The 12,849-nt window shown below is 40.8% G+C and overlaps 1 protein-coding gene across 20 annotated transcripts in view; it reads right to left on the bottom strand.

Moving 5' to 3' along the window:
- The window catches only part of UNC79 (unc-79 homolog, NALCN channel complex subunit), a 315,670-nt gene that overhangs the window by 30,360 nt on the left and 272,461 nt on the right, over window positions 1-12,849 (bottom strand). For all 20 annotated transcript variants that reach the window (XM_053224882.1, XM_053224883.1, XM_053224884.1 and 17 more), the window contains one exon: window positions 4,954-5,031. In XM_053224882.1, the coding sequence (XP_053080857.1) occupies window positions 4,954-5,031 (78 nt within the window). The remainder of the gene's footprint in view (window positions 1-4,953; window positions 5,032-12,849) is intronic.

Below are 12,849 nucleotides of genomic sequence, written 5' to 3'. Positions count from 1 at the left end.
AAAAAAAGAAAGTCAAGCTCCACTTGTTTTCAAAGGCTTATATTTATTTCAATGGGAAACTGATGATAAGGTGTTGAAAAAGTACTCTAAACTCAAAAACATGAACGCAAGTGAATCATATCCAATTCTTCCTTGAAACTTATGTCTGATTTTAAAGTTATGTTTCTTAGATTGTAAGGAACATATGCTCACTGTGGAAAACTTGGAAAAACAGAAATTAACAAAAATCACATAGTCCTAATTCTTGTCCTCCATCAGTGAAACCACTACCACCGGTATTTCCTTCCAACGTGTTTTGAACACATATAACATACACATATACATATAATTTTTATAAGCCTGAGATCATTTTTTTGTAATCTGCTTTTAAATTAAATCCATCATAAACATTTTCCAGTTATTTATTCTTTTAAAACTTGAGGCGGTAGCCACATAATAGTCTTTTTTATAGATGTATCTTACCTTTTTTTTGTATTACGAAATTTATTGTCAAATTGGTTTCCATACAACACCCAGTGCTCATCCCAACAGGTGGCCTCCTCAATACCCATCACCCATTGACCCCTCCCTCCCACCCCCCATAAACCCTCAGTTTGTTCTCAGTTTTTAGGAGTCTCTTATGTTTTGGCTCCCTCCCTCTCCAACCATTTTTTTCCCTTCTCCTCCCCCATGGTCTTCTGTTTGTACCTTACTTTATTTAAACAATACACTAATGCTGATCAACACCAAAAAAACCCCCAAAAAACCACAATCTGATTTAACAATGGGCAGAAGACACGAATAGACATGCTTCCAAAAAAGACACCCAGATGGCCAACAGACACATGAAAAGATGCTTAATATCACTCATTGTCAGGGAAATACAAATCAAAATCACAATGAGATATCACCTCACACCTGCCAGAATGGCTAAAATTAAAAAGGCAAGAAATAACAAGCATTGGTGAAGATGTGGGGAAAAAGGAACCCTTGTATAGTGTTGGTGGGAATGTAAGCTGGTATGGTCACTGTAGAAAACAGTGTGGAGGTTCCTCAAAAAACTGAAAATACAAACACTGTAGGATTCAAAATGTCTACTACTGGGTATTTACCCAAAGAAAACAAAAACACTAATTCAAAAAGACATGCACCCCTATGTTTACTGCAGCATTATTTATAATAGCCAAGATATGAAGGAAACGTAAATGTCCACCCATAGATAAATGGAGAAGGAAGATATGGAATGGAATATTATGCAGCCATAAAAAGGAGGAGATTGTGCCATTTGAGACATGGATGGACCTAGAGGTATCATGCTAAGTGAAATAAGGCAGACTGAGTAAGACAAATACCAAACGATTTCACTCATACATGGACTGTAAAATAATAAGGAAGTATAAACAAACAAATAAAAAGCAGAATCAGACCTATAAACACAGAGAACAAACTGATGGTAGCCAGAGCAGAGGGGTGAGGGTGGGCAAAATGAGTGAAGAGGAGTGGGAGACACAGTTTTACAGTTACGAAATGAAGAAGTCACAGAAATAAAAGGCACAGCATAAGGGATATAGTCAATGATACTGTAATAGTGTTCTATGGTGACCTAGCCTAGGGGTGAGCATGGCATAACAAAAACTTGTGGAATCATTACCTTGTACACCAGGAACTAATGTATCCTTGTGTGTCGGCCATACCCAAATTTAAACAATTTTTTAAAAAACAATATGCTAACATTAGATCTTAATTTTGCTTCCATATTTTTACTATTTTAAATGCTGCTTTAATAAATATATTTTAATAAATATACTCTTTATGTGTGTATTATTTTCTCAAATATATTACCAGAAGTAAATTGTCAAACTGTTTTTCAGCAAAGTTGCACCAATTTTCACTACCACCAGCAGTTCATAAGAATGCTTGTTTCACATCAATAACTTTAATCATTAAGAAAAACCTATTGAGTTGCTAGCTGATTTTAATTTTATATTTTAAAATATTTTAATACTTTATATCAATTTACACTTCACTGATTACTAGTGAGAGTAAGAAGTATATTTTGAATGGCTTATTGGTCACTGGAAAGGTTCCATAAATGGATCTTATTAACTTTTTTTAATGTTTTATTTTTTTGTTTTTGAGAGAGACAGAGAAATAGTGTGCACACACAAGCAGGGGAGAGCAGAGAGAGAGAGAGAGAGAGAGAGAGAGAGAGAGAGAGAGAATCCCAAGTAGGCTTTCCGCTGTCAATGCAGAGCCCCATAGGGGCTCAGTCTCACGAACTGTAAGATCATGACCTGAGGCGAAATCAAGAGTCAGTCACTCAACCGACTGAGCCACTCAGGCGCCCCTATAACTGTTTTTGTTTTTTCATTGCTATTGGAATGTTTGTCTTTTACTTGTTGATTTCAATAAAACTTTTATTTATTAGGGATATTATTTTTTAAGCCAGCACAGAGGTGGCAAATGCTGAGTTTTAAAGAACTAAACAACCAGGAAACTAGTGAGTGTGCAGCAGAGACTGGCTAAGTGCTCACAGTACCATTTCTCTTCCTCCCTAGCATGTGCCTAAACCAGATTTCCCATCATTGCTTGCAGTTGGGTGTGCCCATATGACAGTTCTAGCCAACAGGGTGGGAGTAGAAGTAATAGGCATCATTCAGACCTGGCCCATGAGAACCTTCCAAGGTACCATATTCCCTTCTCTTTCCCCAGCCACCAGCTGATTGCAGAGAGCTGCACGTAAACTTTCATTTGAAAGTCCTCCTCCTTCTTCTAATCAGGATACCCATTCAAATTTTACATGAGCAGGGCGCCTGGGTGGCTCAGTTGATTAAGCATCGGATTTCTGCTCAGGGCATGATCTCAGGTTTGTGAGTTCGAGCCACGCATCGGGCTCTGTGCTGACAGCTCAGAGCCTGGAGCCTGCTTTGGATTCTGTGTCTCCCTCTCTCTCTGCCCCTCCCCCACTCACACTCTGTCTCTCTCTCCTTCAAAAATAAATAAACATTAATTTATTTATTTAATTAATTAAACTTAATTTTATTAAACTAATTAATTAGTTTCATTAATTTTTAAACTTTATATGAGCAAACAATAAACATACTGTGTGTTAAGTGGCTGGGAATTCATCACATGGCATCCTTCATCACCCTAACTACTAAAAGCTCTTTAAAAACACATAGTCTAGGGGCACTTGGGTGGCTCAGTCAGTTAAGCATCCAACTCTTGATTTCAGCTCAGGTTATGATCTCACAATTTGTGGGATCAAGCGCCATGTCGGGCTCTGCACTGACAGCACGGAGCCTACTTGGGATTCTCTCTCTCCCTCTCTCTCTGCTCCTCCCCTGCTCATGCACACTTTCTCTCTAAATAAACTTTTTTTTTAATTTAAGAAGCATAGTCTAGTAATTCTACTCCCCAAAATCTATTATAAAAAAATAGTCTCAAATATGGACAAAGATTTAAACACAAAGATGTTTCTCATATATTAGAATATTGAAATTAATGAAAATATACAAAAATAAGTAATGTTGCTTAATATTCTCTTTAATAGGTTATGTTTATTTAGCATTTACTATATGTCTGGCATTATGCTAATATACTTTGCATACATTATCTCACTCAATCCTCAAACTAGACATTGGGCCCTATTATATCTCATTCTATAGATAATACAAATCAAGAATCGTAGGTTAAATAACTTTCCTGATCACACAGCTAGTAAATGGCAGACCTCAAACTCTGGTGTGAGTCTAACCCCCGTGCACTTAACCACTATTTTATGGTGCATTTGCATGAGGTAATAACTCTGCAGCCACCAAACTTTGGGGTAAATGCTTATAACATATGAAGCCAGAGCCACATTTATATGCTATGGTTTGAACTGTGTTTAAAAAAACATGCACAGAAAAAGTTAAAGTAAATACATTAATATGTTGGCAATAAAATTATCTCTGGGTTGAATTACTATTTTTCCTCTGTCATAGAATTTCTCTACATCAAAAAAATTAAATAAACAGCATTTTAAAAATATAATGTTTAGCACTGTGGGTAAAATTGGTATACTTATAAGTGTAAATAAATAAAACCCTTTTAGAAAACAATATGAGAATACATACCATCAAGATAGTCCTACTCTCTAAGGAATTTATGCCAAGGATAGAATTCAAAATAAACATAATGATGGTCTTTGTAGAAATATATGTGTGTGTGTGTGTGTGTGTGTGTGTGTGTGTGTGTGTGTGTACATACTAGCAATGAAACTGGAAAGTAAATAAACTTCTAACAATATGGAAATAAGCAAATTAGCATACTGAATAGATCAAAATATGAAAAAATTTTCCAAAACAATATTTCTGATTGGCAGAGGGATTACAGCTGATCCTTTTTCTTTTAAATTTTCTCTATTAAAAATTTAAATCATTTTTTTCAGTGAATAATTAATATCTCTAAAGTTTCTGAGTTTCATTGCAGTCAACTTGCTACCAATGTTATTGTGGTTTCGCATCCTTAGCCCTTCAGTGAGAATCTTAACCTATTTTGCCAAATAGTTCACTAATGGGAATTTTTTAATTTTCAGAGGAAATATTGTAAAGAAAAACAAAGTATCACAACGCTTATTTCTTTCTGGCAGTAGTCAAATCAAATTGGTTAACAGGTGCCAGTGTAATAAAAGTGATTCTGGAATAACTGAACTATAATCAAATCTATTTTTTATGTCTGGTAATTTCTCTCCTCCCCTTAACTGGCTGCTTCAATTTTACTCATGTTTCCTGGAATTAAAAGTTTCCAGGGGCTGGGGTTAATATAAATTTTCACTACCTCTCTTTTAAAAAAATGTTAACATGTTTTCAATTTTACAGTGTTTGTTCTATCAAAAATGAGCCAGGACACAGGCCAAAACTACTTCTTTACTAAATGGGGAAATGAGAAGAAATACAAAATGTAGAGATGATTAATTCAGTCAGGACTTACTCCAGGTACAGAGGCAATCATCTGCTTGCTCAGGATTGTTGACTCAGCTAGTTTGGTTCCAGCATCTGCACAAATAAACTAGTAAGAAATTGAAAGCATAATTACTTTTAAGAGCACTTGGACAGTAATAAGTTATTTATAGTTTTATTAACTTGGCCTACATTCATTAGTGTTTACTCCCGTGACAATCTGCCCTGGATATATAGGACTTGCTAATCATGACAGTTTGTTCCTATCAGAAATTGAGGATCATAGTACTGAGATTAACACATGGATTCTTACTTTACCCAGACAGCTCAGTGGCACTGAAATGGTGCATTCAATCAAGGGAGAAAGGAAAGACATCAACACTGTCAGATTTATTCTGAAGTTATTATATTTACTCCCTAGTGCTTCTCGAGAGTTCCTGACTTCTCATAGATTTTCCAGACTTCTATCATTATATATTTAAAATGAAAACAGAAATATAACCAACCTCATTGTGAGCAATCTGCCTGTGTCTTCTCTAACTTCACCCATGCCTATCCTCTGTGCTGATGATGACCCCACCCCCACTCCTGTCCTTGCCCCACGGGACACTTCACACACTTCCACTATAACAGTTGCGACTTTAGACTGCAGTGACCTATGAAGTCTGTTTCACAACCTGCTACAAGCTCTCCAAGGGCACAGACTCCATCCATGCATCTGACCTGCCTGACTAGCTTCCTGCCTGACATCATGGAGGGGCTCAGCAAAACTTGGTGAAATGAATCAATTAACCAATTATGACAAGCTCAGGATGAGGACGGATTGGCCAGGTTCCAATTTAATTTACTTCGTTACGGATTTTTATAGGTGTTTCCCACCTCATGCAACATCCAGCTATTTATTAATGGTTTCAAGACAAAGTTACACATGAAATCTGCAGACTTTGCTATGAGCTAGTAGGTCCTGGTTAATTTGTCCTCTCTGGCCTCTGGCCGGTGGTCCCAACAAATTTGGGGTCCAAAGCTGCTGCTGTGCATGGTTCAGTGGCTCTGAAAGCTTTCACACTGACAGCCCTACCTTCTAACCCATTCCACTCTCACTCTAGAAGAGCACAGAAAAGTTAGGAAGATCAAGATGAGGAGTTCAGCAAGGCAGGCTAGCTCCCTGGCAAACTGGGGAGAAATAATACGGGTTAGGGTGCTAGAGAAAAGCTCACGGGGGCCTAATGAAGACCAGAAACCAGCATGTTGTCAGGCTAATCAGGGGTCAGGATCAGAGCATAATAAATAGGTAACAGGCTTTGGCTAACAAGGCAGAGATTTAGGCCAAAGACCTTCTGAGGGCAAGTATCCCTGAGGCTTCTCATTCAAAGCTTTGTTCAAGAGCTGGTCATCAAGTGTGGCCCTGCAAGAGAGGTATTTCAACATGTAACTGAGCTGGGGGCCAGAGGACAACAGGCAGAGCCTTCTCTGAAAGCCACATTGCAGGAGCAGATACATACCACCACTCTACATTCATGTACAGTCATTTCCCTTTGCCTCAAATACAGTTCCAGAAGGCTGAGGAATCTATTTGGCCATTAACTCTGAATCTAGCAAAGAAAGTACCAGCAGGTACTATCCAGGGAATACCTGCAACTTTCCATTATTTTATTCAGGAATGCTGACGTCTTCTGTCAGCTGTCTAACTAGGACTTATTCCTAATATAAGAAAAAGTAGGGGCGCCTGGGTGGCTCAGTCGGTTAAGCGTCCGACTTCGGCTCAGGTCATGATCTCACAGCTCATGAGTTCGAGCCCCGCATCGGGCTCTGTGCTGATGGCTCAGAGCCTGGTGCCTGCTTCGGATTCTGTGTCTCCCTCTCTCTCTGCCCCTCCCCTGCTCATGCTCTGTCTCTCCCTGTCTCAAAAATAAATAAAAACATTAAGAAAAAAAAATTTTTTTTAAAAAGTAAATACATCAGAATTTTTTTTTTTAAAAGGAAAGCCTATAACTTTGGCCAGAACCTGTCAGTAAAAAAAAGTAAAATATCTGATAGAAGTACATGATCAAAAGAAGAAACAGTCCCAACCTCCTGGCAGATAACATATGTTTTCCCATAAAATGTATTTTCAAAAGCTATCAGAGTCTGCAATCTAAGACAAACTACTCATAACTAAGTTTCAAAACCTCTGTCAGGATACCAACATTTTAATTAATTTCTTTGCAACAGAAATGAGAGCCAAGAGAGGCCAGAAGGGAGAGGACAGAACTGCACGAAAGCGTGAGAGAAGGGAAGTCAGGGCAGTGGAGATGCTCTGTGGTAGGTTCATACCGGGGGCCCCCAAAAATGTGCTTGCCTGGCCTGGCTGTGCCCTTGAGAGCAAGAGAAGATTCGCAGAGAAGCAATACTTCAATGTCTCTAGCTCCCCTGAGCAGAAGCCTTTCTCACCTATGACACTCAGCCAAGCAGAATGAGTAGCATAATGGAAGCACGTCAGCCACGTAGCCCCAAGATACGAGGCCAAACTAAAATGTTTGGTAACTCTTAGAAGTCAGAATTAATCAGAAATCCCCCCCAAATTTATGGAAGTACCGTGGAGAGTCTGGTGTATTAACAGGTATAAAAGTGGATAAGCCTCTAAAATCATCTACTATTGGGGCGTCTGGGTGGCTCAGTCGTTTAAGTGTCCAACTTCGGCTCAGGTCATGATCTCATGGTTTGTAAGTTCAAGCCCTGCGTCAGGCTCTGTGCTGACAGCTCAGAGCCTGGAGCCTGCTTCAGATTCTGTGTCTCCCTCTCTCTTTGTCCCTCCCCAGCTTGTGCTCTGTCTCTCTCTCTCTCTCTCTCTCAAAAAATAAGCACTAAAAAAATAAAAATAAAAATAAAACCATCTAGTATTTATTTTTTATCAAGGCATTTAAATCCAGTGTAATTGCGAGGGGCGGGGGGCACCTCAATGGCTTAGTTGGTAGAGCATGCAACTCTTGATCTCGGGGTTGTGAGTTCGAGCCCCATGTGTGGTATGGGGCTTACTTATTAACATTTTTTAAAAGTTTTTTTTTATCAAAAATAAAAAATCCAGTGTAATTTTTACATAATATGTACAACTAAAACCTTAATAAACACTTCTTTTTACATAGCTGCGAACCATAAGCTGAAAAATCCCATTATAATTTTATAGAATTGCTCACAATATAAAGACATAACTAAAACTCAGAGAGGGGAAGGACGTCTGTTGCAGAAGGAAGAATTTCATACTTTGAGACAGAAATATGCTACTGAAACACACACTCCCACATGAATACAAAAGAATACAAAAGAAAGGCGATATCCATTATGTGTCTTACTAAATTCATTATCAAAATGAGACTCAAAATAGTATCTCCACCTCTCATCCAGAGAGTGATCAGATTATTACTAACTCAACTAATGTTAATACCCCACGTCAATAGTATCTGTGACTTAAAAAGAGGCGTCCCTCTGTCAGTTCTTTGTCCTCTAGCCCACCACTAGCCTGTCTTTAAAAGAGAAATCTTTCACCCACACGGTTTCTTACACTTGACTGTGCAGGTGTATCCCACACAGTGGGGGTGCTCCATGCAAATCAGCACAATGTCTACTCTTAACACATAGTAAGGGCTGAGGAAATTCATTTTGATTTGGGCTCATATAGCCTTTACAGAAGCTTTTAATGAGTTATCACCCTATTATGAAAATTCTGCTTTAATCTATCTAGATAACACTTATGATAACCTATTACACCCAAAACATCTCCAGCAGACCAGCAGCAAAGATGTCATAAGTGAAAAGTTAAAATGTTGACAGGTCTGAATTAAAACAAGATAGGGCATCTGTCCAATGTGCAGAAGAACTATATCCTGGTGGTTGACAACTTAGATTCTGAAGAATACATATATTTTTCTTATTTGGCAAATCCTTTCCTACCTCCAAGCCTCTTTTTCTTTAAAAAATAAAACATCCACTTGTGTGTTTACGGCCTTCAGACGTTATATGCAGGTAAAAACAAATAACAGGAGTCTATGGATAGACGACCACAAGAGAGCAGGTGGGAGATTTCCCATGATGCCGGGCCTCGAGAAAGAATTTCTAGGAATTAAAAAACAGATTGGTACCTATCATGACCCTGAAACATTTAAAACTTGGGTGGCCACACATCCCTTGGGCAAGTGTTTCGTTGTTCTTTAAGGGCAGAGTATTTGATAAACAACAAAGGTATCATCTATCTATGAGAAGAGTATAAATGGCTCAAGGCCTGTGAATTTATCTATCTAGGACATTATTAGAGGAGTAGTAATGGAAATACCCTGGTGGTCTCTGTGGGATGGAAGAATGAAGGGTAAATCCAAGGTCTGAGCAACTGACTATCTTGTCACTAATAGAGCTAGTGTCACTCATGATGGATCACCAGGGGAGTTTTTCCTTCCAATTGTTGCTTTCTTTTCTGTTTCCAAGTTCCATTTTCAGTTCAACAAAGCCACCCCCACTGCCATCAGATTATGTTTGCTGATATCTGTGGAAGAAGTCACTGTTGGCCCCAGACATATTATCTGTCCATACTGTGAGCCTGGTCCTCTAGGTGCCAGAAACTGATGCTCCATCAGTAAAGAGGAAAGCTTTTCTCTGACTGCAGACTACATTCACTGGCCTAAGAGAAGCCACCAGAGAAAGGCTATCACCTCCGCCATCCTCCAGAGAACACCTGCAGGAACCAGGTGGTCAAGGGCAAGAGAAAAGGAACTGGGAAACCCTACCAAAAGATGTCCTATTCTTGAAGAGAGACAAAAGATGCTTCTCCCTCAACCCATGAGGGGCCCCATGGAGGACCTCTCTCCATGGCTTAGCCAGGAACTACCAGGCAGAGATGGAAAGTACTTTGGTTTTTTAAAGCATGCCTCACTTTTGTTTCTCTCAGTAATGAAATGGACTGTATATAGAACAAAGACATAATACTTCAAAATAGCATAATGTTTAATATTTTTTGTTGGGAAGATTGAAACATTATTCATAAAGTTGTTTCTCTTTGGCATGACTTCAAATCTTCTCTGAAATACCTCTCCAACCCAAATAATTTTACAACTAGATTCTTAAAATGTAATGATTCCATGACAAATACATACTGGTTTTAAAAAGACGGAGATGGTATTTATTTGAAATGGTATATGAGAATCCAAAAAAAAAAAAAAAACCACATTCAGAACAATCTACTTTTTTGGCTTCTTTATTCCTAAAGCTAATTTGTTTTTGTTATTTATTCACCTAGCTGTGATACAATAATCACTGTTTTCATGGTTTCCTTAAACACTGGGGAATTTAAACTGCCAGTGTTCTTTTTCTGTCTTGTGACAAGTGCTTATTATGGTTGACTAATGTACTTCACAGAAAGCCAGGCCCCAGCAGCAGTCACTGAACGGCATGCTAGACCCCAAGAAGATCAGCCACATATATTAGCTCTGCTCAAGATTGAGGGCAACTGAGGAAACGTTCTCCCATGGAAGCAGGAAAGCACCTTCAGCATCTGGAAACCCAGGCTGTTTTGAGGCGGCAGGTTCCCATCCAGAACGCGATCAGAAGCAAGTGACTCCCAGACACTGTCAACCCGCTAGCTTAAATCCCTCACGGGCTTTTTCACTAAGGCCAGTTCACTTACCCTCTTCTCCAAACCAGTGTCGATCCCATCAATCCTTACGGTCAGTTTGGGTCAAAGTTGTTTGTACTCAAAAGCAGTGGTGCTGCCCAGGCATAAGTAGGAAGGGCTGGCCAGTGGCAATCCACTGGTAGAGATTCAAAGTCTGCCTCTCCTTAGGAAGGCCAGTAGCTCCTGGCTCTGATTTGTTTTTCTGTCTTCCTCTGGGGTTTTCTAGCATCCTGATACAATGGGAGCCATTTCATTCTGACTATATTCTACCTGACATTCACTGCTGCCACTCGCCAGCCATCACTGTTCTCAGCCAGCTCCAGTGTGCCCCGCAAAGCTAGGCCATGGCTCACTGAAAGTACACCAACTTCTTATTAAATCTCATGCCTTTGAGAAAAATTCAGTTCTGGTTCTAAGGATTAGTAGTATATGGCAGGGGAGGAAGGAGATCAGTAGTGAATGTTAGATAGTAAATGATGGGTATGGTTCCTCCTCTTCTCCCTGGTAAACTCCTGAACTTCGGCACATACTTTAAGGTCCATACGGTCCCTCTTCTACACCACACTTCCTTACTCAGTGCACACCTCTGCTACTGTACCCATCACCCTGTGTTGCAAATGCTTGCTTACATGTCAGCTTCACCTACTGGACAGCAAATTCCTGGAAGGACGGAGGCATGGCTTATTCATTATTTCCCCAGCACCTGGGCCAGGTCTGGGCTCCTAGTGGCTTAATGAGCCTTCTTCCATCTCCCAGGCTGAGCTGGCCACTCCCTCCTCTTCGGCACTCTACATACTGTGCAGACTTTCAGTATAGGCGTTAGCACATGATCAGGATAGGGTTTATGCCTTTTACATTGCTATACCCCTAGAATCTAGCCCCAGACAGATGGCCAGTAAACATCTGTAGATACTACTGAAGGGTCACATGGGGCCACAGGATGGAAGACAGCACAGTTCAGGTCAGTGCAGGTTATCAGTGCAGGGAGTGATTTGAGAAAAAGCAGAGTTTTAGCAGAATTCCTTTAGTTAGCCAGAGGCTGGAAGACCGGATTTGTGTGCAGAGAGAGGAAGGCACTGCAAACAGCTAGGAGCTCTTACGGTAAGAGGGGCAAGTGATGCAAGGAGCCCGACCGGGCTGTGAACAGACCCTGTGGTCAGATGCAGACACCACTTCTGCCAGCTGTGTGCTCTTGGGCAAGTCACTGTACCTCCCTGAGCCTGTCTCTCATCTGCGGTCCAGAACTAATACCTCACATGGCAGTAAGGATTAAGGGTAACATGTAAAGCACCCAGCATAGCCCATCACAGGTGCTTAGAATGTTTCCTTCTCCCTCATCTCTCCAAATGGCACCCAAGGTACCTAAGATTCAGGGAAACTTGCCTAGTTCCTTGATATCAAGCTCCCATTTTCCTCCAGTCATTTAACCTCAACTTTGTAGGCCAAGCCCCTAGGACGGGTCTTAATGCTCATCAGGAAGAATAAAACAGCTGTGACTCATTTAGTGCGCACTTTGCACAAAGGCAGTCTGAATGATACTCTGGTCCTAGCCCTGGCTCATGGCCAAGTTTTTTTAAGTCTAGCCTCAACCCTTGGGAGTATGAGGTGGGGTCCCATGTTACCTGATTTCCTCAGGTCATTATCCCTAAATTTGTCCCAACTTCCTCTTGAAGCCTCCCTCCCCACCCCCCACCCCCATTGCTTGAAGCCAGTCAGCCTCTCATGCTGAACTCCAACCTCATAGAAAGGCTTTTGCCTGCACCCAGCAGTCCTTTGTGGTCTAGCTCAAGTGCCACCTCCTTCATGAAGTCTTCCCTGATTTCACATCACATGGGATGGGATGCCTCCTGCTCTCAACTCCCCCCAGGACTTTGTTTATATCTCTTTCTCTCTCTCATGGCACTAGTCATAGCTGGTCTCATGTGATTAAAAACCTGCACGCTTGTCTAAGATGATGAGCTAAGGGAGCCAGGGATGGAGGGCTCCAGCCCCTCACAAGCAACCCTACAGCCAAAAGCACCAACTCTGTAAGTTCTCCAGAACCTGCCTTATATGCGTTCAAGCCCCTCTGCCTCAGGGCTCCCGTGGGTGCTGGTGCTTTTCACATCCACCTGCCACCATGCTTGAACTCTGTACATCCCACCACGGAGTGTACCTGGTCAGGCCTACCCTCACCCTCAGCTCTTCAAGGAGATTTGGTGACCCACCCACATGCATGGGACTCTGCAACCAGACCTCAGCCTGGTGCCCCACTAGTGGCTTCATTAGTCCTCCGTCAGCTCCATTAGC

The sequence above is a fragment of the Acinonyx jubatus genome, chromosome B3 (genome assembly GCF_027475565.1).
Source record: "Acinonyx jubatus isolate Ajub_Pintada_27869175 chromosome B3, VMU_Ajub_asm_v1.0, whole genome shotgun sequence".
In the NCBI taxonomy this organism is placed as follows: domain Eukaryota; kingdom Metazoa; phylum Chordata; class Mammalia; order Carnivora; family Felidae; genus Acinonyx; species Acinonyx jubatus.
This window is presented reverse-complemented; position numbering and strand designations above follow the sequence as displayed.